The 25,489-nt window shown below is 40.7% G+C and overlaps 1 protein-coding gene across 2 annotated transcripts in view; it reads right to left on the bottom strand.

Moving 5' to 3' along the window:
• The window catches only part of srrm3 (serine/arginine repetitive matrix 3), a 57,746-nt gene that overhangs the window by 5,601 nt on the left and 26,656 nt on the right, over positions 1–25,489 (bottom strand). The window contains exons 3-10 of one of the 2 annotated variants that reach the window (XM_085364316.1): positions 22,086–22,187; positions 21,552–21,632; positions 19,638–19,679; positions 18,867–18,935; positions 17,500–17,535; positions 15,682–15,732; positions 9,722–9,829; positions 8,904–9,066 (exon numbers count right to left, since the gene is read on the bottom strand). In XM_085364316.1, the coding sequence (XP_085220442.1) occupies positions 8,904–9,066; positions 9,722–9,829; positions 15,682–15,732; positions 17,500–17,535; positions 18,867–18,935; positions 19,638–19,679; positions 21,552–21,632; positions 22,086–22,187 (652 nt within the window). The remainder of the gene's footprint in view (positions 1–8,903; positions 9,067–9,721; positions 9,830–15,681; positions 15,733–17,499; positions 17,536–18,866; positions 18,936–19,637; positions 19,680–21,551; positions 21,633–22,085; positions 22,188–25,489) is intronic. The other variant, XM_085364315.1, reaches the window with a different exon arrangement.

Here is a 25,489-nt window from a genome sequence, read left to right as displayed (position 1 = left end):
TCAGTTTTTTCAGTAATGGTTAAAAAAAGAAACGAAACAGAAAGAGAAGACAACTTGACGGAACATCACAGAAATGGAAGGAACAAAATAAAGATCACAATTATTGTATCAATCGAATCAGAAAACAAATCTTCTGCTACTCAATTTTCTCTTTCTGGATTTTTTTTCCTGAAGACAATTGCTGAGATGTGAACAGCGACCCATTTTCTTTGTTTTTTTTAATGGTTACTCCCTTTAACTCCCTTCTGGTTAACATCCACTTACCAATAAAGTGGTATTCCCTCCTTTAGTAGGTAAGGTATGAAGAAAAGGGAAAAGTGGGGCAACATAAGTGCATCATTAGATTCACAAAATGCAAGAGAAAAAGACACAAAACCCTTCCCTGCCAGTGACTCATGAGACAATGCATGGAAATCAATAGAAAAGAACTGAAAAGCAAAGAGGAAAACCACAATGTGCAGGGAGTCCCTCACACAGAGAGTTAAATCCTCTGGGTCCAGTCACCTTCCTAAACATCACAGAGCAATGGGTCGGTGAGAGTTAAAGATACTTCCTTTACCTTTTTGCTCTTAGTGTGCTTTATATAATGAGACAGCCTGACATGTTTGCTAGTTAACTATCTCAGTGTTCGTGCTTGTGGACTCTTTAATGTCTTTCATACAGGACACTTACAGTTCTCACACTAGCAGAATTTTGCTATTACATGGAGTTCCAGGGAGTTGTTGCTACATTAGAGAGTGCTGTATTAATAGGCTTAAAAAACTAGACATTTTACCCAAATCAGTGATTTTTTTAGAGTCAGGAATGACCTTGAAGCTAACAAAAATTGGCAAAGCTTTAAAGGGTATAAAGCAGACAATATCATACACTTTTGTAAATCCCACAAAAAGACCAAAACAATTTTTGGTTGGGTTTTTCTGCTCATAGTTGCTTTGCATCTGCAAGCCACTTTGGGAATCAGAACAATGACATGCTGCCAAAAATAAATGAGTGTATAAGGAAATAACACCTGACTTTAGTGGTCCGGAATAAACTGCACTTAATTTATTTTAGCAGGGCAGCCAGTTCAATTGCTTCACTGGGCAATCTCTTATTTCATTGGCACCAAATGTGTGTTAACGCACGCTTAAAAATAGTTCCCATGTCATGCAACATTTACTCTGGAAATTATAATGGCCAGAAAGAATATTAGGAGAGCACTGTCCCCTACGCAGAGCCACTAGCATGGCAATAGCAGCTTCATTTACCACTTTGCTCGAGACAGAAAAATGTAAACTCTGAATTAGATATTTCCAGTTCCCAGATTCTCTGGCACACTATCAACCACCACCAACTAGTTTCAGTGTATTGTCATTAGCTAGATTGTCATGGAATTTGGTTGATAACTTGATGACAGCGATAAAGCCTAAATAAATTAAAATGCAATCCAATACTTCAGTGTACAACATTCCCGTCAGCCTCAGCTGTACTTTGTGTTAAATCAGCAAACTAAGAGCTAAGTACTAAACATCAGCATCATTACTGTGAACATGTCTTCACTTCACTTTTGTGTCTAGCTTCAATGGCTTCTCTTCCCTTAACCTGGTTCTGTCAGGGGTCTCTTACTGTTAAAAGGGAGTTTTTCTTCCCTACAGTTACCAAGTGCTGCCCACAGGCATCTGATTGTTGGGGATTTCTTTTACCTTACAACATAAAGGACCTTAAGACAATTCTAACTGTTAACTAGCACCATATAAATTAAACTGATTTTTGTTGTAAAGTCTTACCAAATGAAACTGTTTGTAGAAATTGAACTATTGGGCCCCATTCATAAATTATTGCACCTTCGGTAAGAATGTATAACAGACTGGGTACAGGAATTGTATTGACAGACAGCCTGTGTTGTTTGCTTTGGTCTTTTCAGGGGATTTCATGATAAAATAAAAACTAGAGTGCTGTCATCCTTAAACAGTATGTAGAGAGAACCTCTATTTTAAGCATAGGACAAAAAAAAATAGAATTAGCATTACAGTGGGAGTTTAGGGACTAAAATTTGTGATGCACAGTAATGCACTGCTCACTGTAAGCAGGCCAGAAGGTTAATCTCCAAAAGGCGCTTTGTCTGAAAGCAAATACAGCTGGGTCTTCCGCATGCATTATCCTGTTCTGTCTGAGCTGCTATCTGAAGATACAACAAAAGCACCGTTCTCCACTAGAGAGGAGACAACTAAGCGTAATAATAGGAAAACACAACCACTTGTGCTTAAGACAGTTATTGGAAACAGTCGAGGAAATCAATATGGTGAAAATCAAAAGACGAATGTACTAATTCACCGACAAACAGAGAGATGCTGGACAAACAGGAATGCATTCTACCAGAACAGAGAGAAAAGAAAAATAAATGGACAGAAATGGACCTGGAAGATAAAGCTGGATACTGGACTTCAGGATGAAATTAAGCAGGAAAGAGAAAAACCAGAGCGCTACGTAATCCAATCTTTTAAGAGTCAAATCATAATTGATGAAGTCAAATTAATTTGGTTAAAGACCATTGGTAAACAACAGAAAGAGAGAGAGAGAAAGAGAGAGATTGAGAGAGAAACATTGACGTCACTCAGGCTAGGGTGCTTGTCACATTCTCATCTGCATAAAGATCACGTGCGTAGGCAAAGCATTACCTACCTTCCATTTCAATCAGTGACACGTATGCAATATCAACAAAAAACAGGAAAGAAAGAAAAAAAGGAAAAAAAGAGGAGAAAGGAATGTTCTCCGCAGCGAAAATGGGAAAAAGACAATGACCTCTTTTAGTATCAGCGCTACATATTTAGTCCAGAGACTGAGAATAAATTAAACCAAACAAAAAAAAGAAAAGAAAGAAAAATAGAGGGGGGAAAGTAAAAATCAAAATCAGATGGAATTCAAAATCAAATTCAAAACAAAGGATGAATCTATAAACTACATGATTTGCTCTGTCTTTTTCGCTTGTACAAATGCAGCCATATTTGTATCAAAACAGGGGAGGGAGGACAGAGAGGGACAGAGTTAATGTTAGTGGACATCCATGTAGAGTAGAATTGCTAAATGGAGACAGAGGAGGAGGAGAAGCAGGAGGAGGAATAGGAAGGGGGGTCATGCAGAGCTGGCGGGAAGAAAAATGGCAGGACAACGAGAGTGAGATGTGAGTCACAGAGGACACAGATGATCGGGTAGGAAAGAGGAGGAGGGGTTTAAAAAGAGTGCTGGAGGGGAGCAGTCAATGCTAAGATTGACAAACTAAAGAGTCAGCACATCTGAAAGGGACCCCAGTCACATTTTGGCCTGGGTCTTCTCCAGCAGCAGCAACAGTAGGAACAGCACTGGTCTACTCTGTACTTTATTTTTGGACGTCAGCCCAGCTTTCTTCCAGGCATTCCTTTGTGTTTATCACCATAAACACAGGTACAACAAGAGGGCGCCTTAAGGAGCTTTTCTGAGCTTCTGTTTAAACTGTTAGTGTGTACAGAGAGCTTTCAATCAAAATGGCTTGAGTCCCTTTAAAAAAAATCATGTTAATTAAGGTGTAAGTTGTCCGAACTATTTTCAAAAGTCCATGTAATCGTGTTTAAAGATATCCATTAATAATGCGCAGGAAGAAATTAGCCCTTTTGGGATCGTTTCATCCACTGTGGAGGAGGCAGAAATGGATGCTTCCCATAGAAAAGCCTAGGGATGCTGCAGGATGGATCAGTTAGTAGAAGCCTTACCTCTGGAAAAAAAACAGTATAGTTAGATAAATTATAAATAGTTTGTCTTTATTGTCATTTGTTGTTGTTTGATTAAATCTGATGAGCCTAGCTCAGATTGGCTCATTACCCCCCCCCCTCGTGGCATGATAGAATTAAAGAAAGTCGCCTTTGTTGCTTTCTTTTTTCTTTATCTCCATCTTCTGCAGACTAGACTGCAAGCTGTATTAGTGTATTGCTCTCTTTTGGCATTTTGTATTTAGATTTTGTCATTTTTGAGATATGATGCTATAAACGGACCTTGAGGAGACCCACACATTGCACAGTTTTAGGGAACACATTGTGTTAATCCAATTTATCCAAACAAAATGGTGAGATCCTCACAAGTGGTTTTCAAAGGGCAGTTAGGTAAAAATCTGTTTTGCAGTTAAACTTGTAATAAATAATTATTCTATTAGCAAATAAATAAATACAGATAAACTGCTTATTTGTATTGTGTCTTCTTCCTGTTGTAGCTGGTTGCAGCAGATGGCCCGCCCCTCCCTGAGTCTGGTTCTGATGAAGGTTTCTTCCTGTTAAAACAGAGTTTTTCCTTCCCATAGTCGCCAAGTGCTTGCTCATAGTCGGTCATGCTCTGTATTATTGTAGGATCTTTACCTTACAATATAAAACACCTTGAGGTGACCGTTTCTGTGATTTGGTACTATATAAATAAAATATCTGGAATTGAGCTAAAATTAAATAGAGTTGATTTGAATTTCCATTCCCACAAACAGTTAGGAAATGCTCATCTTGAAGAACATTTAAATCAAAAAATAGCCACTGTTGTAGTGGGTGTTTTTCTCCAGTGGCAACAAGGAGCAGTAAAGAGCAAATAAAAGTAAAATTTACCTTGAATTAGAATGATTTTCAAACTGCATGCTGTGTTTTTCCAGAGAGAAGGCTTTGGACAGATGGACTGACTGGTTAGTTTGGCCCAACAGCAGCTTAACAGCACACAGCTGTTACTCTGAGCGTTCCTCTGGGACATCTGAGGGACTCCCTCCCACACAGTGAATAAGACTGCTTCAAACAGAGCTACAGGATGGCTACAGGAACACAAACTGAGATGATAGATAGTAAAACCAGAGCTGCTATGCAGAACATTTGCTTAGTCACACAATTGCTGCAGTAAAATCAGACTTCAGTTAGATCCAGGATCTGTCACTCATAACCATCCTCCCGTGCAATGTTCCACTTTGATAATTTTTAAATATTTGAGCTTTTGGTGGAGATTAAAAAGAGTGGTAGTTTATGTGCCACAGAGATGCTGCTTTAGAAAATGTGAGCCAATTACATGCTCCTCTTATACTATTTCCCAACAGAATGGCTCAAATGTACATGACCAAACAGAGTTTGCTTGGCATTGTCCAGATTAAGTATAAACAAAAAAGGCAGGAACAGAAGAGATACTGCCTCTTAGGGGCCTCATGCACATCGACATGGTGAAGTAAAGCAACAGAGAGGAGCATCTCCTTAACCCCTGGTGGTTTGCCAGGAGCTGTTAGACGCCTGGAGGAGAAGAGGATCTATCACTGAGCAGAGCATGTGCTTGAGAAGAAAGACAATTGTATTGACAAAAAGAAACTGTAACACATACCCAGTTAACCTACTTGGTCCAGTTCCAAAGCATTTGAGTGCTTTTTATATAAACGAGACAGAAAGATTTGGGCATTTATTCATTTATTCACCACTTAAATTGATAAGGAAAACAAAGTAATGAATGAAATAAGCAGAGAGAGAAAGAGAGAAAGAGATCAGATGAGACCCCGTAGAGAGACATGCAAGCTGAAGTAGGAAATAGAAGGTGTCAGTTCTCAGGAGTGAGTGTTTGCAGCCTATTTAAACTCATATTTATCAGTGCTTGCTGATTTCACAGGTGATCCCCTTTGTCTAAGTGGTGTGTTTTATTTAATTTGAGTGTAATCACTCATCAAACCACAGCTCTAATGACCCATTTACAGTATGGAGGAGCAGGGATGCTTCCATAATAGCAGTAAGCAATTTAAAGCTCATCAAAGGGTTTGTCTTTGTCTTCAGGTAATCAGGGGCTCATAAACATGGTAATGTTCGAAAATACCAAAACAAACAACGAGCAGCTTCAGCCTGAACAGACAGGGAGGACTACATTTATGATTTATACCATGCTATCCTCTGTCAGTCTACTGTGAGCTTGCAGTGGAGTTTTTCATTTGAACAACAGAGTAATTAATCCATCATTCCTTAAAGGACCTGTCGAGTGACATGTTTTTATGCAAATCCGATTTCAAAAATACTGAGTAGCTGTCTAAATGTTTTGATAAAAACAGAATGCAATGATTTTCAAATCTCATAAACCCATATTTTATTAACAGCAGAAAACACAGAAGCTATATCAAATGTTTAAACTAAGACATTTGACTCATTAGCCTCTTCTGAATTTGATGGCAGCAACACATATCAAATGTTCACCAGGCTGCAAAAACACAGCATCTATAAATTGTAAAAGAATTTCAGAATAAGGCCCATCAACATATTCCATTTAGGGGATCTCATCATCTACAGTACATAGTACCACCAAAAGAATCAGAGAATCGGAAGAAATGTCTGTGCACAGTGGAAAAGGCCAAAAATCAATACCGAATGCCTATGATCTTTGAACCCTAAGGCAGCACTGTACTAAAACAGGTATGATTCTATCCTTGTAATCACCTCATGGGTTCAGGAACATTTCCTGAACTCGCTTTCTGTGAACACAGGGTGAAGCTCCAATGAAGAAAAAAAACATTCTTCTTTTTTGGAAAACATGGGCATTGCATCTGGGCTAAAGAGGAGAAGGAGCATCCAACTTGTTGTTAGCTCTTGCTTAGAAGTCTGCATCTCTGATGGTATGGGGGGTGCATTAGTGCCTATGGAAGTGAGCTTGCACATTGTGAAAAGCACAATCAGTTTTATAATTTACATACAGGGTTTAGAGAACTCACATATCAAAGTGATGCTAAACCACATGGTGTATCTAATTTATTACAACAGTATGCCTTTATAGTAGAAGAGTTGGGGTGATGAACTGGCCTTCCTGTAGTCCAGACCTTTCACTAACTGAACACACAAGGCACATAATGAAAATAACGGTAAGAAAAAGAAGACCCAGAACTGTTGAGCAGCTGTAATCCTATAACAGACAAGAATGGGACAACATTGCTCTCCCAAAAGTCCAGCAGCTGGTCTCCTCAAGCATGGCCCTGTTCCCAGTTTTTTGAGATACGTTGCTGTCATCAAATTCAAAGTAACTTTTTTTATGTTCTCAGTTTATACATTTGGTACATTTTTTGTTATCTATTGTGAATAAAACATGTATTTATGACATTTGCAAATAATCACCCTCTGTTATTTACATTTACACAGAATCTTAAGTTTTTTGGAACTGGGGTTATAACTCTTAATGCAGTGCAAGATTTAGACATGTATGAAAGATTTAAAGAACCTTGAGCCAAAACAAAAATGCGGTGTCATATTTACATGAAACACATGCGTTAAAAATACCGTTATTTATCGCTTGTGTTTGACTGTTATTAGCATCCACAATCAAAAATGTAAATATAAAGTCAAATGTAGCATCCCTGCAGCTGGCGAGCCTAAAGAAAAAACATGACACTGTGGCAAATTGGCTAGTTGATTTCTTTTCATTTCTGGCATATGTGATGTCTCCCAGTCTAAATAAAGGAAAGCCTCCCTCACACTGTTCATGAAAATGTAGTGCTGCCATCCACATGTAAATAAAAAGCAGTTATCGACAGCTTTTTAAAATTCAAAAGATATTGACGTGACATACATTTTCTACTCCTGTATTCCTGTGTTTAGTTGTTTATTTAAATCATGCAAAAGGGTGTCAACTTTGAAAGTGTTACTAATCACTCGTCTGTTTATTACCTCATCATTGAATCCTGTGCTTTAATACAGTCACTGTATCAAAGAAAGATGTAAAAGTCAATTTTAAATATTATCAAAATTGTCTTTAACTGTTTAGATCACCAGTCAGATCTGATTAATTAAAAAAAATGCAATAGTCACCCCAAAATAAGTAATAATAAAATCATAAATACCCAAAGCTTTTAAATCAAAAGTCTTTGAGTGCTCATTTTTGAGAGCAAACTTTCTGATTTGTAATTACTTGGGCACTGATTTTTAATTACGTTAAAGATATCCTCACTTTAGCTTCACTGACTTTTATGTCTAAAAAAATGTTTCATCAATAAGTCATAAGGTAATTTTTCTTACCTTTTTAATTATGACACAGCAAATCCATGTTTGCATTTCTCTTTATTTCTTCTTCCTTCTTTCCTTTTTTTTTTAAATCTTCCATATGTGCCAGGATACTCAGCTACCACTTAAAAGTTTGCTATAACTCATTCTGGCCTGCTTGGATTCAGACTTTCCAGTAAGTATTTGGATTATTTTGTTTGAGGAGAATTTGCAGATTGCTATCACTTTATAGCACTGTCAGAAATCAGATTGCGCCTCTTTCAATGCTGATTAATTAAGTCTTTATCTGGCGTAAAACTTATCACACCTGAGTTGATATTTCTTCGCAGGTTTGGGCCTTGTGACGGAGAGAAAATCACACAACTCCACAACATATCGTTTTTTGCTCCTTTGTTTGGAGACTTTGTGCACCAATGTGGCTCGGATCCCCATCCGAGGTGTGGTACGCTAATGCTGTGTGACTCAGAGAGTATATACTTGAACGGAAACACTTAAACTTTTCTTCTCTTTGCTCCCTCTCTGTATTACTGGCAAATAACAAGAAAAAAAGCAAAAAACAAACAAACAAAAGAAAAGAAAATAATTTTTTAAAAAAGAAACACAAGATGACAGGAGTCAAAGAGAGCCAGAAACAAAGCAGCAGGAGCGGCAAGTTTTGCGAAAAGGTTTGTCTTTGACATGTTGAAAATAATACCATTAATAATAATAATTATAATAATAATAACTGAGCTATGACCAAGGAAAAACTAATAAAAGAACACAAACCTCTCAGTGTCTTAGATGAGAATTCATGTGAACCAACACAAGAGAGCAAGTTAAAACTCATTTGCAGGGGGCTGCGGCAAATACCACCGGAGGGAGGCCGGGTGGGAGGGGGTGGTGTGTGTGTGCGGAAACAAAATAGAGGAGATTACATACATCGTTCCCTTTCTCGCCATCGGTGTGGTTGAGTCTGCCGGCCTTGCCGTTGCGGCTTCGCTGGGTGTGGTCCCCGTTGTGCCAAGTGGTGGGACTCTCGGGGGCCGGGGACTGCGGGGTGTCAGACATCTTTTGACCGTCTGTCTTGTGTTTGGAGTTTAATCTGGAACAGCAGGGCACACCACTTTACTCTAACTTGGGTGCAATCCGGTAGAAACAAGCTAGTACATTCTATTTCTCTGATTATTCTTGTTTATCTCATTTGCTGCTTCACGAATATTGAATTTTGTTTGCTATTCCAATTCACTTTGCATTTTGCTTATTTTTACACACAAAAAGAGGCTTCGCACAAATAACGTTTATATAGAACTCTGCATAATGTTTCCCTACAGTTTAGCTTAGACAGGTAGAGAGTAAAACCTTTTTTCTGACTTGCTGATCTATTAATGCACATTATGAGTCATGTGATCCCTCAAGAGTGACTCTTAATTTTTCAAGAGCAATTATAAGTAATGCAAAAGGCTGAACTATAATACATAACTACAGAATAAAAAGATAAATGCCCCATGAACTGAATAAACAATGAATGCTTTGTCATCTAACCGAACATGAGGGCAGAGTGAGATATCACAACCGTTTAGCAGGGCGAGTTTAAGAAATGCAGGCAAGCCCCATTTGTATCCCAATCTATCGCCCTGGGGGTAAAGAGTAAATGATGGGAAGACTTACTGTCACCAGAGCAACTGCTTGACAGTCAGGAGAGGTATTTCAGTGGGACTATACTGTCTGTGTGCGTGTGTACAATGGGGGAGGGTTACCTGGTGGGTGATCTGGAGGCACTCCTGATGGAAGACAAGGAGGGACTTCGAGAGCTGCAGCAGCTGCCTTGACGCTGTGAACTCCTGCTGGGTGTTTCATCAGGGGACCTGACAGAGGACAGCCAATGGACAAACATACCACGCACACACATGTACACACATCCATAAAGCCACGTGTATGCATGCATACATCATGGGGACACACAGGCCACAGCGAGCTCAGTAGTCAATCTCATGATATGTAAAACAGGCAATGCACTGCAAAATACTTTCAATATATATATTCTAATAGAGGGTGCAGGATATATATATATTAGGGGTGCAACGATATTCGTATCGATATTGAACCGTTCGATACAGTGCTTTCGGTTCGGTACGCATATGTATCGAACAATACAATTTTTTTCAATTTTTTTTTTTTTCAATTTTTTTTTTTTTGTGTCCCGTTTGGATCTATAGCCATCAGAATTGTTGTCTTGAGGCCAAGAAAGATGCCAAGAGGATTTATTTTAAGTGGATCATCATATTGGTCCATTTGATTGACCTTTATTATAATTATGAATTTATTTTATTTTCAGTTGCAAACGGGACAGACATGACTGTGGGATAGGACAGGGGGAAAGAATGAAAGAAAGAGGGGGAGAGAAAGAAAGAAAACCAAAGGGGAGAAAAAAAAAGAACAATACAAAATTTGTAATTTATTTTATCAACTTTCCTTCTGACGATGCTGTCTGTGTTGAGCGCTCAGTGAATCTGCATTTGACTACTCCGCCTAGGCTCGAGAGTGCAGCCTAGGCGGAGTAGTCGAACGCAGATTCACTGAGCACTCAACACAGACAGGATGGTCAGAAGGAAGAGCGCAGGGCAAGCTAGCGAGACAGAAGTGGACCTCCCCACACTCATTCAGATCTGGCGTTTGGAATTATTTTGGTTTTCATGTGACGTATGACCCTGAAGGTAAGCGAGTCATGGACTAAAGTAAAACAGTATGTTGGATGTGCCATGCAATGCTCAATTACATGGGTGGGAGCTAGTGTGTTAGCGCAGTTAGCTCGTTAACGTGTTGGCCGTCTAGCCCCTCTGTATAGGGTAGCTCGTTAACGGAGATTTGCCGTGTTGTGGCGTTAAGGTTATTTCAACGAGATTAACCTGAAAGCACTAGTGGGAACACAACGAATATGACTGCACATTTACACCGACATCATCCTAGTGCAAAGACAAAAACAAGCATGCATGCTACAAACTTTAGCCGAGTCATTTAGACAGCTGTTAGCACAGGATTCTCCTTATGGAGACCTGATATGTTTAATATGCTGCTGAGAATATAGCCCAGAAGAAACGGATAGTATAGCTTTTATTTTGGAAAGAGACATTTCTCTGTAATAAACTCTCTTTTCCAAAGATGAGTGATTCCTCAATCAGATACAGGGCTCGCAATATCGCTAGCCCGACGTCCCGGGGCTATCTCTCCCCTGCCTGTCGGGCTATTGTAGGAAGGAAAAATATATGTCAATGCTTTTGCATTCTTTCAGAAATGTAGCTGGGTAATTATGTCATTGGGTGAGCCACTGTCAATATGTGACATATTGAAATCGTGTTTGAATTTGCGCTTGTTTTTTTGCTTTCACTTTGCAATCGCGCGAACTGTGTATAGAGAGCGACAGCACTGATCTGTGAGTGATGATAATTTGTGCACCAATTCCTCTGACATTGTCTTATTAATTGTTAGCTTACTATGCAAACATGACAAGTGAAATCTCCCGCAGCTTAAACATGTGAGAGGTTGATCGTGCAGAGAATCGCTGAGCTTATGTGAGTGCGGCAGGATATATATTTCACTACGATGACCTGGATGATTGAGAACCTTCACAGACAGATATATATTTTAGTTCTGCTGAGCCAAATAAGACAGGTCAGGGTGAAGAAGTGACAGCCAAAGAAAAGCTTACCACAAAACGGAGAAGTTATGACAAATCAGACTATAAGGCAAAAAGAAAGTGCAGCTTTATGGTTTCATGGACAAAAGAATTTCTGTGGCTGCAATATGACGAGCTAAAAAACAACACGCACAAGGGTTAGGGTTAAATTTAAAAACTGTACTTTTGTGTTAAAATATATATTTATAATTTTAATAAATGACAAATTAAAAAGGCATGAACATTTTTTTTTGTATCGAAAAAATATCGAACCGTGACACCAAAGTATCGAACCGAACCGAACCGAACCGTGAATTTTGTGTATCGTTGCACCCCTAATATATATATATATATATATATATATATATATATATATATATATATATATATATATATATATATATATGTGTGTGTGTGTGTGTGTGTGTATGTATATATATATATATATATATATATATACATATATATGTGTGTGTGTGTGTGTGTGTGTGTGTGTGTAGCAAGAGAGAGAGAGCAGGGTACAGCCCAGAAATTGTGCTGAACTCACACGCTTTGCTTAGAAGATGCTCTCAATTCTTTTACACTTGTTCACATTCTGTGTGAGTCTAAGCCTGAGATAATGGCTGTAAAGTGCCAATATAAATTCATGAGTAGGCTCAATGGGACTTCTACCTATTGTTGAGGAGTTAAGACTGTTGTTCACTGTTTGTTTTAATGTGAACTGAGGAAATGTGCATTAAATGTTACTGGTAATGAATGAAACTTGGCTACTCTCTTATAAGACATGCAGACTATCTGCTCTACATTTACATGGATTAAAGAATTGTTATGGGAGATTTTAACAGAGTGAATCTCAAACGGACATTTCACAATCTTCACCAGCACATCAACTGCCCCACCCGGGGCACGAGGACATTAGACCACTGCTACACCCCGTTCAAGAACTGTTACAAGGCTCAGCCCCTGCCGGCATTTGGAAAATCGGACCATTCCGCCATCTTCCTCATGCCTGCTTACAAACAAAGGCTAAAGCAGAAAGCACCAATCAGGAGGGAGGTCGCTCGCTGGACGGACCAATCGGTGGCCGCGCTGCAGGACGCACTGGATGACGCAGACTGGGACATGTTTCGGCGCAGCTCTGATGACATCAACATGTTTACGGAAGCGGTTGTCGGATTTATCGGGAAACTAGCGGACGACACAGCAGAAAGAACTATCATCCGAACGTTTCCCAACCAGAAGCCGTGGGTGGATAAAAACATCCGCGACGCTCTGAGATCACGCACTGCTGCCTACAATGAAGGGCTTGTCTCCGGTAATATGGACCTATACAAGGCTGCGTCCTACAACGTGCGCAGCGCGGTCCGAAAGGCAAAGCGGAGCTACGGGGAAAAACTAGAGTCACAGCTACGACAGTGCGACTCTAGGAGCCTGTGGAAAGGACTGCGGACTATAACGGACTATAAACGACCAGCTTCTTCAATGATGAATGCAGATGCTTCACTGGCTGATGAGCTGAACACGTTTTATGCTCGCTTCGACGCCGCAGCAATTAAAACAACAAACGGCTGCGTGCGCTCGGAGTGCACCAGTGAAGAAAATGCATTCGTCATCACAGAGCATGCCGTGAGGAACACCTTCAGGAGGGTGAACACCAGGAAGGCAGCAGGACCAGATGCAATCCCTGGCCGGGTCCTTAGAGCCTGCGCTGATCAACTAGCACCCACGTGTTCACGGAGATCTTCAACCTCTCCCTGGCCCAAGCTGTGGTTCCCACGTGCTTCAAACAGTCCATTATTGTCCCTGTTCCAAAGAAACAACAGCCCGCTTCCCACAATGACTACCGTCCAGTAGCACTGACTTCAATTGTGATGAAGTGTTTTGAAAGACTGATGAGAGATCACATCACTTCTTCACTTCCTGCCACCATCGACTCACTTCAGTTTGCTTACCGGACTAATCGTTCCACAGACGATGCCATATCTCACCTGCTCCACACATCCCTGAGTCACCTGGACACTGGCAGAGGGAATTATGTTAGGATGCTGTTCGTGGACTACAGTTCAGCATTCAACACAATAATTCCCTATAAGCTTTTCACCAAGTTGACAGATCTAGGACTCAGCTCATCACTGTGTCAGTGGATCCTCAACTTCCTCACAGACAGACCCCAATCAGTGAGGGTGGGAAAACAAGTCTCCCCCTCCATCTCACTCAGCACTGGAGTGCCTCAGGGCTGTGTTTTAAGCCCCCTGCTGTACTCACTGTACACTTATGACTGTGTAGCCACATCCGACACCACCTCCATTGTCAAATTTGCTGACGACACTGCTGTTGTGGGCCTGATCTCCGACAACATCGAGACGGCCTACCTGGAGGAGATTAAGAACCTGGAGACCTGGTGCCAGGAGAATAACCTCCTCCTAAACATCAGCAAGACTAAGGAGCTGATCGTGGACTTCACTACAAAGCAGGCGAGGAATTACAAACCCCTCATCATCAGTGGCACGCCAGTGGAGAGAGTGGACAGTTTCCGATACCTGGGTGTCCACATCACTCAGGACCTGTCATGGTCCTGTCACATCAACACCCTGGTTAAGAAAGCCCGTCAGCGTCTCTTCTTCCTCAGAAGACTTAGAGACTTCCATCTGCCACTGAAGGTGCTCAAGAACTTCTACTCCTGCACCATCGAGAGCGTCCTGACGGCAAACATCTGCACCTGGTTTGGGAACAGCACCAAGCAGGACAGACGAGATCTGCAAAGGGTGGTGCGCTCGGCAGAACGCATCATTCAATCAGAGCTCCCTGACCTGCTGTCCATCTACACCAAGCGGTGCAAGTCCAAAGCTAGGAAGATTATGATGGACCTCTCCCATCCCAACAATGGACTCTTCTCACTGTTGAGGTCTGGGAAGCGCTTCCGCTCCCTTAAGGCCAAAACAGAGAGAATGAGGAGGAGCTTCTTCCCCCAGGCTATTCGGGGCCTGAACCAGGTGTAGGACTGGACTCTCCCAAACACGTCACTATAAGACTGGACTCTCACACACGTTGTTGTGATATTTTGATACCATGGTAGCATTTACAGGATATTGTTTTATAGTGATATTATACAGGAAAACTGTTACTCAATAAGGCCCATTTACTAGTTGTTTTTCTCTTTCTCTGTGACCCAAGAATTAATGTGTAAGAATCACAGGATGGTACCTCAAGGTCGAAAATACCACAGAGATCACTTCCTTATTCCCATCCTCCCTTCTTTATCTCCTAGAAAAGAGCTTGTTAAAGGCCAGGTGGTTTGTTTCAGAATTCACTAATGAAAGAACTCTGTATTCTATGTCTAGGAGTGTATTTTGCTGGGATAATCATAAATTGTAGCTGAACTGATAAACTATACAAAGGATACTTCTTTGCTCAGAGGGCAGGAAGACGCTTCCTTATTTGGTCTGTACCGGTTTGAACTGAGAATCTGCTGACACACGAACCTTTTTCCTCTATATAAACTGTTGTCTGATGAATAAACCTTTGAGTTGATTTTGGGAAAGCAACCTGAAGCAGTCTGTGTTTCCTTGTTCTCCCAAGCTACTCCCGGCGCTGTAACTAACCTGCTGAACGGCATACCTGAGTGTTACTTTGAATAATTTTGAATCTTATAGGGTAAAGACAAAACTCTGCTTATAGGTGCCCACGCCTCGGAGGAAACCCGATCCACGGAGAAACCCGGGACGGAGATTTCTTTCACACGTCACCACACATTTCCTATAATCCTATAATTCCTATAATTTATAATCCTTATCTTTATAATCTCTTCTACTATTTGCACATTCTTTACTGTAAATTCCTAAGTTAATTTGTAAATTTTTGTAGTAAACTGTAAATTGTAAATATTGTAAAACTTTTCTTCTGTCATTTAATGGTCGGGCATTGTACAGCTACAAGCATTTCACCCCCATGTCATACTGTGTATGGTTGTTTGTGTGTGACAAATAAAATTTGAATTTGAAATTTGAAATTTGAATTTGAATTTACAGGCAGCGATTCTCTCACCTCTTTTTCTGTTTGTTCTTGTCTTTATGTTTGTTCTTTGGGCTTCCCGACCTGAAAAAAAAAACCCAACAACAATGAATCTGCATTCACAGAGAGTAGAGAATTCCACGCATCACTTGCCTAAATGGACTATTCTACTGTCATTTGAAAAAGTAGTCAATTGTGTAAAAGACACAAACTGAACGCAAGCACACAGGTTACATACAGGGAGTGCAGAATTATTAGGCAAGTTGTATTTTTGAGGAATAATTTTATTATTGAACAACAACCATGTTCTCAATGAACCCAAAAAACTCATTAATATCAAAGCTGAATGTTTTTGGAAGTAGTTTTTAGTTTGTTTTTAGTTTTAGCTATTTTAGGGAGATATCTGTGTGTGCAGGTGACTATTACTGTGCATAATTATTAGGCAACTTAACAAAAAACAAATATATACCCATTTCAATTATTTATTTTTACCAGTGAAACCAATATAACATCTCCACATTCACAAATATACATGTCTGACATTCAAAAACAAAACAAAAACAAATCAGCGACCAATATAGCCACCTTTCTTTGCAAGGACACTCAAAAGCCTGCCATCCATGGATTCTGTCAGTGTTTTGATCTGTTCACCATCAACATTGCGTGCAGCAGCAACCACAGCCTCCCAGACACTGTTCAGAGAGGTGTACTGTTTTCTCTCCTTGTAAATCTCACGTTTGATGATGGACCACAGGTTCTCAATGGGGTTCAGATCAGGTGAACAAGGTGGCCATGTCATTAGTTTTTCTTCTTTTATACCCTTTCTTGCCAGCCACGCTGTGGAGTACTTGGACGCGTGTGATGGAGCATTGTCCTGCATGAAAATCATGTTTTTCTTGAAGGATGCAGACTTCTTCCTGTACCACTGCTTGAAGAAGGTGTCTTCCAGAAACTGGCAGTAGGACTGGGAGTTGAGCTTGACTCCATCCTCAACCTGAAAAGGCCCCACAAGCTCATCTTTGATGATACCAGCCCAAACCAGTACTCCACCTCCACCTTGCTGGCGTCTGAGTCGGACTGGAGCTCTCTGCCCTTTACCAATCCAGCCACGGGCCCATCCATCTGGCCCATCAAGACTCACTCTCATTTCATCAGTCCATAAAACCTTAGAAAAACCAGTCTTGAGATATTTCTTGGCCCAGTCTTGACGTTTCAGCTTGTGTGTCTTGTTCAGTGGTGGTCGTCTTTCAGCCTTTCTTACCTTGGCCATGTCTCTGAGTATTGCACACCTTGTGCTTTTGGGCACTCCAGTGATGTTGCAGCTCTGAAATATGGCCAAACTGGTGGCAAGTGGCATCTTGGCAGCTGCACGCTTGACTTTTCTCAGTTCATGGGCAGTTATTTTGCGCCTTGGTTTTTCCACACGCTTCTTGCGACCCTGTTGACTATTTTGAATGAAACGCTTGATTGTTTGATGATCACGCTTCAGAAGCTTCAGAAGCAATTTTGAGACTGCTGCATCCCTCTGCAAGATATCTCACTATTTCTAACTTTTTTAAACCGTCAAGTCCTTCTTTTGACCCATTTTGCCAAAGGAAAGGACATTGCTTAATAATTATGCACACCTGATATAGGGTGTTGATGTCATTAGACCACACCCCTTCTCATTACAGTGATGCACATCACCTAATATGCTTAATTGGTAGTAGGCTTTCGAGCCTATACAGCTTGGAGTAAGACAACATGCATGAAGAGGATGATGTGGACAAAATACTCATTTGCCTAATAATTCTGCACTCCCTGTATATGGACGTTCACATACTGAAGGACATTATTATCTGCCGTACAAACCTGTGTCTTCTCTTTTTCCTGGAGCCAGATGCAGATCTACAAAAACAAAGCCATTGTAATGTCAGCGCGAGGTCAGCAACAAAATATTGACATGAATAATTCATATGCAGAACACAGTATCTTTTTTTAAAACACATTTTACATATTTATATATGTAAGCCCCTTTAACATAATAAGCAGGATATGGGCTATTCCTCAGTCTTCAGCACAGGACTGACACATCACCTTCCTATCACTTTTCACCCTCATTGCAGTTTCCATGGTGATTACTCAGGCCGGCCTGTGCAAGTTATTTTCCTGAAGAGCCCTACATCTCCCATGCTGTTTTACACACCTACAGCATGCAGCACAGAGTGGGAGGGAGCACTTTGTTGATGCTCTGAAAAAGGAGGAGTAATAAAGCTGTCACAGTAATAAATGTGGCTGGTATGTGACTGAGAGCTGTGGCCCTCGTGACAACCCATGCTTCCCCACCGAAGGGCCTCAGGTAGGGACTGTTGTGTATGAGGTGTTATTCTGGAGAGGACATTCTTCTCCTCCTCTGTCACAAGCTCTGGTGACAGCTGAATCCCTCGCCACGGCACAACGTTTATCACAAGGGCATAAACAGTATAGCTATGAGACAAATATGCACCCAAATGGCCTGAGATCAACCCGCTGCTATTTTAAAGAAACAAAGACCAGCGAAATGTTAGCAGGACAGGACTGCGTATAATCTCCCCCCTCCCCTTCCTAATCTGCATCTTAAAGAAGAGCATCAGAGGAGGATGTCTCTTTGGAGGAACGTTGTATGTCGCCCTCCTGCTTCCTTGTTCTAGGCATTCTGATATCAGCAGCACCTGCAATGCAGAACATCCTTGCTGTGAGGCTGAAACGGAGGCGCGGCAATGAGTAGAGAGGACATGGGGGAAATGGGATGAGAGTGGATGGATGGAGGAGGGAAAGCAGAGCAGGGCAGCGCAGTGATGCTCAGCAATTTAGTAAGAGGCTCATTTTTCTTGAGTTGTGCGCCCCGTCATACAGACTGGGTTATTAGAGCAACACATTTAGCCCATTTCCCCTTGAGTCAGGCAGAGAATGAGGGAAACCAGAGGAGGAAGAGGCCACTCTACCACTGCTTATTGCTGTTATGATATCCCAAGGCACCTAGAGTTTTTGTTGATGAGCGCTTGCTTTTGGGGTCTCTTCCAAGCCTCATTTTCACCTTTCCCTTTTCCTTTAATATTTCGGATAAATGAACTACAGTGCTGAAAATGCTTCATCACAAGGCGAACTGTTGATCAAAGCCTTCAAAATCCAGATTCTTTACCTTTGCACACACACGCAAACACACACACACACACGTGCGCGTGCATGTGCGCACTCACCGGTCTCGCTTGTGTTTCTTCCCACTCTTTTTCTTCTTCTCTCTGTGAGTGGGTGAGAAGCTGCCAAACCTGTTGATAGAGAGAAGGATACATGACGTGACTGCTAAGTGAACCTCAGATAGATGTTAAACTGTGGCTTTTCACTCAACTGCATTACATTACCCCTCAGATAGGGTCATTATGAGCAAAGGTATCATCTTATAGTGGCTCAGCTGATTTCTCTCTCAGCTCTATTCATCCCTCTGCCTTTCTCCTTTTATTGTGGCTGCTCTCTAATGCCTCTGTGTCTCTTCATTTCAATCTTGCTCCCCCTCTTTTCCTGACCTTGTCAAAAGAAAATGGGAGATGAGGGTGTGCTTTGCTAATGGCTCCCCACCCCCATGCACAGTCGCGATATCTGATGGCTCATTTGTGATACTCACACCAAAATAATTGGAATTCCGTTTTACAAAACCACCAGTGTAATTATTCTGTCAGCGGAGCTGGCGAAAGGAAAAAAAAAAAGGAAAACAGAGCAAAATCGAACCACTTCATCAGCGATCAGTGGAAGCTGTTTCCATCAGGAAAGCTAAGGCTGCCTATAGGAGGAGGATTGAAGATCACTTTGCTGACAATGACCCCAGAAAAATGTGGCAGGGGATCAATCACATTACCAACTACAGAAGCAATAACATCTAGGACTGATGAAGCTATGTGAGAATGCTCTTCCTGGACTTTAGTTCAGCATTCAATCATATCATCCCGGAGATCCTGGTCCAGAAACTGTCTCACCTGGGACTCTCCACCCCCATCTGCCTCTGGATCAAGGACTTCCTGACAAATAGACCACAGTCTGTCAGAGGTTTCTGGGCGTGCACATCTCTGATGACCTCTCCTGGACTGCAAATACCACGGTGGTGGTTAAAAAGGCCCAGCAGGGTCTCCGCTTTCTGAGAGTGCTCAGGAGGAACAACCTGGAGGAGAGGCTGCTGGTGACATTTTACAGAGCCACCATAGAGAGCATCCTAACGTACGGCATAACATCATGGTATGCAGGGTGCTCAGCTGCGGACAGGAAAGTACTGCAGAGGATCATCAACACAGCCCAGAAGATCACTGGCTGCTCTCTGCCCAGCCTGGAGGTCACTGCAAACTCTCGGTACCTCAGCAGAGCTGGCAATTTCATCAAGGACTACTCTCACCCCAGCAATCAACTGTTTGAACTATTACCGTCAGGCCGACGGTACAGGTCACATAAAACCAGGACAAACAGATTCAGGGATAGCTCCTTTCCCAGAGCTATCACCGTAGTAAATAAGCACAAAAACAATTGAACCTATTCCATACCGTCACTGTCATTATATTATGCTGCTATTCATACTGTCATTATATTAATGCTGCTATCCTGTAAATATTGTACATACTATTGTTTGAGTACTTACGATTGGGTTTTTTTGTTTTTTTTTTGTACTTTTTATATTTTACATTTATATTTATTATTGAAACTTGCACCAAGGGAGCGGCACTCCAATTTCGTTGTACTCTGTACAATGACAATAAAGGCTATTCTTAGGGGTGGGTTTTTATAATCGATTCATCGATTAAAATCGATTCTGGCTTGGATAACGTAAAATCGATTCATTAAAATCCTGAATCGATTTTTTAATATAAATTTATTTTGTCCGAAATGCCAGAATCTCTGGTGACATCTCACAAAATTTCAAGAACCACCAAACAGTAAATGAGAGCAGGTACAGGGATTCTGCACATAGACTTAAACACACAGCGCGACCCGCGGATCAGAATCAGTTAGATGTCGCCTTTCTCACAGTCGGGGCTGAAAGCCGACAGCTCGCTGATCCGGGTCCGCGCTTTGTGTTCACGCCCTTTATGCGCTGATTCTAAAGCTGTTAGTTTGATCTCTCTCCAAACAATATTGACCGAACCAGCAGCAAAAGAAGATCCAAACGCTTCACATAAACATCGTCATGAATTCACTCTTTTACTGTTTTGCTTCCATTGCGATGCGCAGCTCTCTCTCTCTCCCTCTCTCCCTCCCCCTCTCCCCCCCCCCCCCCCCCCTCTCTCTCTCTCTCGAACACTTTCGCTTTCTTCATTATTCGCTTGCTTGTTACGCACAAGTCTACTGTTGTTTACAGCGCTGTCGGCCGCTGTTTTTTTCCCTTTTACATTCTTCCGAAAAGAAAACCTCATTTCTGCTGTTCAATACTGAACAAATTTAAACTTTTTAATATTATTCAAAATGCAAAATGCTTAGCCGTGTGTCTAATAAAACCGCTGTAACGTCAGAGGTAATGTTCACTAATTAATGGTTTTCTTTCGTTTTTGATGTACTGCAGAATATTTTTATAAAATCCCAGACCAGGAAAATCACCTTCATGTTTTTCTGTGTTTTATCTTCAGCTACTTTGACACAAAGGCATCTGCTGTGATGCTCACACCTTGGATAAAGTCTTGCGAGTGTCAGCTTCCTTTTTATAGATACAAAAATATGTAAATGTTCTGATCTGAATTATACTTCTGACTGTCAAAATTTCCCAGATTTAAATCGAATCGAATCGAATCGAATTAAATCGAATCATGGATCGAATCGATTTGGGACCTTGTGAATCGGAATTGAATCGATTCTAGAAATCAGTGACGATACCCAGCCCTAGCTATTCTACTCTATTCTATTCCACTCACCGACTCCTTCGATGGCCAGATTTCTTCTTCTTCCTTTTCTTTGGACGAGGGGAATGTGAGCTGCTTGATTTCCTCTTCACCCTGAATTGGCCGCATCAAGAGAGTTAGGGGGAGCATAAATCATTTACAAGCGATTGCTATTATAATCATCTCCAGTTTTCAATTTCTGATTACAGTTATTTGCCGATGCTTTGCCGATAACAGGAATGATAAGTGTATATTTTCTCATTTTCTCATTTCATTCATAACACAATATCTATACAATACATCTTACCATCCAAACAGGAAATCACTTTGAGGAAATGACACTTAATCTTGTCTATGAAGCGACACGCACACACACACACAGAGTACAGTCTAAATGACCATCTATGTAACAGTTTTCATATATAAATAATAATTGCTGCCTACCTCACGCCACATGCACTGTGGGTGATATTTTAAGATTTTTTTTGTGTTTACATTTGGAGGAAACACCCACAAGCCATGTGACAGGGACGACAGACAGCTGATTTAACACATCCTTGAACATACCTGTTGTCACCATGGTAGTCATGCCCATAATCTCCATCTTCATAGCCAATCACTTCAGGGTCCTCTTCATACCCATCAGGGGGATAGTGCAGGTGGTTGACCCTGAAAACACATGAAGAGATTGTGGTGAACAGTGTGTCTTCATTGTCTTCAGTGAAAACATGCAGACAAACAACAGCAACATCTGTGTGGGGCTTCTTCATAATTAACTTTTTATATTTGCCATCTTAGCTGGGTGTGTGTGACCATGGCAATCACAGGAAAAAGGATGAAAAGAAGAACTGAGCAACATCATTTTCAGCATGTGGGGACATTAAACAATTAAAATAAACAAAGCCGACTTGTGTCATATTTATAAATATTTTTTTAAACATACAACCTAATCAATTTAGCCAAGTGATGGATTTATACCAGGTGGATAGTGGATAGCAGCAGCATGTGGTGTGCAGGCTGCCAGGGTTTAAGGAAGCTGAGAGAACATTGATGATGGCAGCTGCTCACTGTTTGAAAGAACCTCAGGAAAGAGGAGTAACAAGTCTGAAGACTATCATACTACCATACTATACTAATCTGATGTCAATATTCGAGAACTTTACATTTTTAATACAATTATCACATTTGTTTAGGGATTTTCTTGCAAAGAGATTTTCTTTTTACCTTTAAAGATTGTAGTCTGAGCCAAAGGGGGAAAAAAACACTGTCATTGTTATACATCAAAATGGCGATTAATATGCTGAAGTATAGCAGACATTTTATTTTTCAAATAGTAGGAATGCTTCACTGTACATGGACAGCCAAGAGAAACTTTAATTGTGACCAACAAACACAGTAAGAGGGACATTATGCTGGTAAAACAGCCACTCATCAACGCCCTCTAGAGGACAATTGGTGAAATGTGACACTTTTCCTAAATGATTTACTGTATTTAGTGGCTCTGTGTTAAGAAATTATGCAACACAAGTGTATGGAAAGACATCTGGTGTAAAATCTGTACCAAATCATAGACGTCAATCTTCCACTCTGGTAACCCAGTAGGGTTAAATAAGGTAGCAGCAGAAAGAAAATGCTAAATTATTTATTAAATTTTCTGAATGTATTAATCATATCTTGGATTTATGGGTTCAGCTCAAATTGGTAAAATGCTCTGATCACAAAGTAACACCAAGATGAATGAAAATTAGCTTTACAGGCATGGCCCGACTGATTTTTAACATAGCCTTATTGCAAGTAGAAAGTCTTAAGGGAAGCGCTTATTTTAAGCCCTTAAAGTGATAGACAGAAAGTCAGGGGGTGTTTATAGCCTAATAAATCCTGATGAAACAACAACTGTATAGGAAGTTTTATACCAATGCATTCCCTCTCAAAAAAACTATAAATGTCAGGCTACCACTAGAGAGAAGTCAACGGTGTTCATCCTCTAGAAGCTATGAACAGATGTACAAAAATGTCATTCTAATCTAATGCGCATTTATAAAAATGACCCAGATGACAGATCAGTGGTGCCGTCCTTTGGTGAGGCTAGAAACATTCCACCTACCCATATGGTAAATAGCATTAAATTTTAAAGGAACAAAAACAAAAGCAAGAAAAATAAACCGACTCTATTACACGACAAAAAAATAAAACTAAAAATCAAATGCAACTTGAGTTCTATACCGACAGTTGCAATTTTCCCTCACTGCAGCAATGAGAATATCATTAGCTCTCAATCTCTTACAGACCAGCTTGTGGGATTCATATCTTCAGACTTGTTTATCACACATTGCATTGTATGTATTGACAGATGGCTGGAGCCTCCTTTCTTCCTCTTGGCCTCACTACCCTCTTCCCTCTTAGGTGCCTCTTCTGGTCTGCCAAATGTGACCTTGCCACGTGTGATGTTAAAACAAAAAAACCCCACACCATACTGACTCTTTTTTTCCCTTCATGCTGTCACAACTCCCAGAGTTTATCAGCTCAAACTATTATAACACACTCAGCATGTCATATTCTGGGTGTTATGACGCTTTCGCCCCCTACACACATATGTAACACATGGGAGCACTGTCTTTAGCGAAGACAACAGAGGTTCTCTGCGCGACACCATGCCTCCTTTATTAATAGGTAAGAGATAAAAAAGGAATGTATAATCAGACAAAGGTGTGATATAAATTTGGATAAAACGGAACAGTGATGTAGAAGAAAAAAACAAATAAGTTGTGTCAAGCAGTGGCGTGTCTAGAAAATTTTTGTTGGGGGGGCCAGGTAGGGGCACAGATTTGGAGAAGGGTGGCAGATGTAATTGGCAGATAATGTTTAAAAAAAATTCTACCAACCGTTAACCATAATTCAATAATCCTATAAACCTAATAACCGAATGCGCTTTTAACTCTTATTAGAATGAGATTTTAACCACTACGGTGCAAAGTTTTTAGATACTGCGTTGATAAAGTACAAGAGATACAATCAGTGCTTTGTCAGTGTTTACTCAGCATTCAAGGACATCAATATTTGCATAGTATTTTTACTGACATATAGTGCACATATGTTTTGGGCAAAAACATTTTTGAATATTAAAATACGAACATTTGTAACAAACAATTGACAAATTAGCCAATTCCAATGTAAAACTTTATCTGCCTGTTAAAAAAAGAAGATAATCTTCTCACAAACTGGTGTTTGATTTTGAAACAGGAAAAAAGTGGGGAAACAACTGAAAAGACTAACATTTGAATAAAACCTGAAAGCAAGTAAATACTTCCTATGCTGCCTTATGGTAAACTTTGGTAATATTGATAAAGAACAACACTGGCTGATGATGAAATACAGTCAGCTGGCATGGTGACACAGCCAGTATTAACCTGCAGGGCTGGACTGGGACAGAAAATCGGGCATTTTGACTAGAGACCGGCCCACCAGGTATTAAAGCCATAAAGACTTTGAATGAAAACAAATGCTGTTGTGACAGTGATGTACACTGTCTTGTTGGTATATGTATGATTTCTATACATTTTACGTCAGATAAAAACTTTGGTTGTAAGATTTAGATAATTATTTAATAAAAGCGAGATATTTTAAATGAGAATAAGAAAGAAAAGTATTTCTTTGTGCCCCCCCTTTCCCTGTTAATGCCCTACCTGGCCCCCTGGCAAAACTTTCCTAGACCCGCCCCTGCACAGTTACCAGCTGTCAGCTACACAGAAAAGGATCCTGGTGTAAGTTGTCTCTCAGAAACAGTTCATAACTTCCCTCCAACTCATTCATGTCACCTAAAAGGTAAACCTGTTTCTCCATCACCTGTTCAGCTCTGATGATTCAGTAAGGACATCTGCTGGTTTCATCTTCATGTTTCCCTCTCACCACATATCCAAACCGACATCATGACCAGCAGCTTTACAGCTGTGGCTCCAGCAAACGTCAGCTGA

Source organism: Diplotaxodon limnothrissa, linkage group LG10 (assembly GCF_057381915.1).
Source record: "Diplotaxodon limnothrissa isolate DT_005_m linkage group LG10, D_limnothrissa_male_GT1.1, whole genome shotgun sequence".
NCBI classification, from domain to species: Eukaryota; Metazoa; Chordata; class Actinopteri; order Cichliformes; family Cichlidae; genus Diplotaxodon; species Diplotaxodon limnothrissa.
Note: the sequence above shows the minus strand (reverse complement) of the source record. Positions and strands in the feature narration are given on the sequence as shown.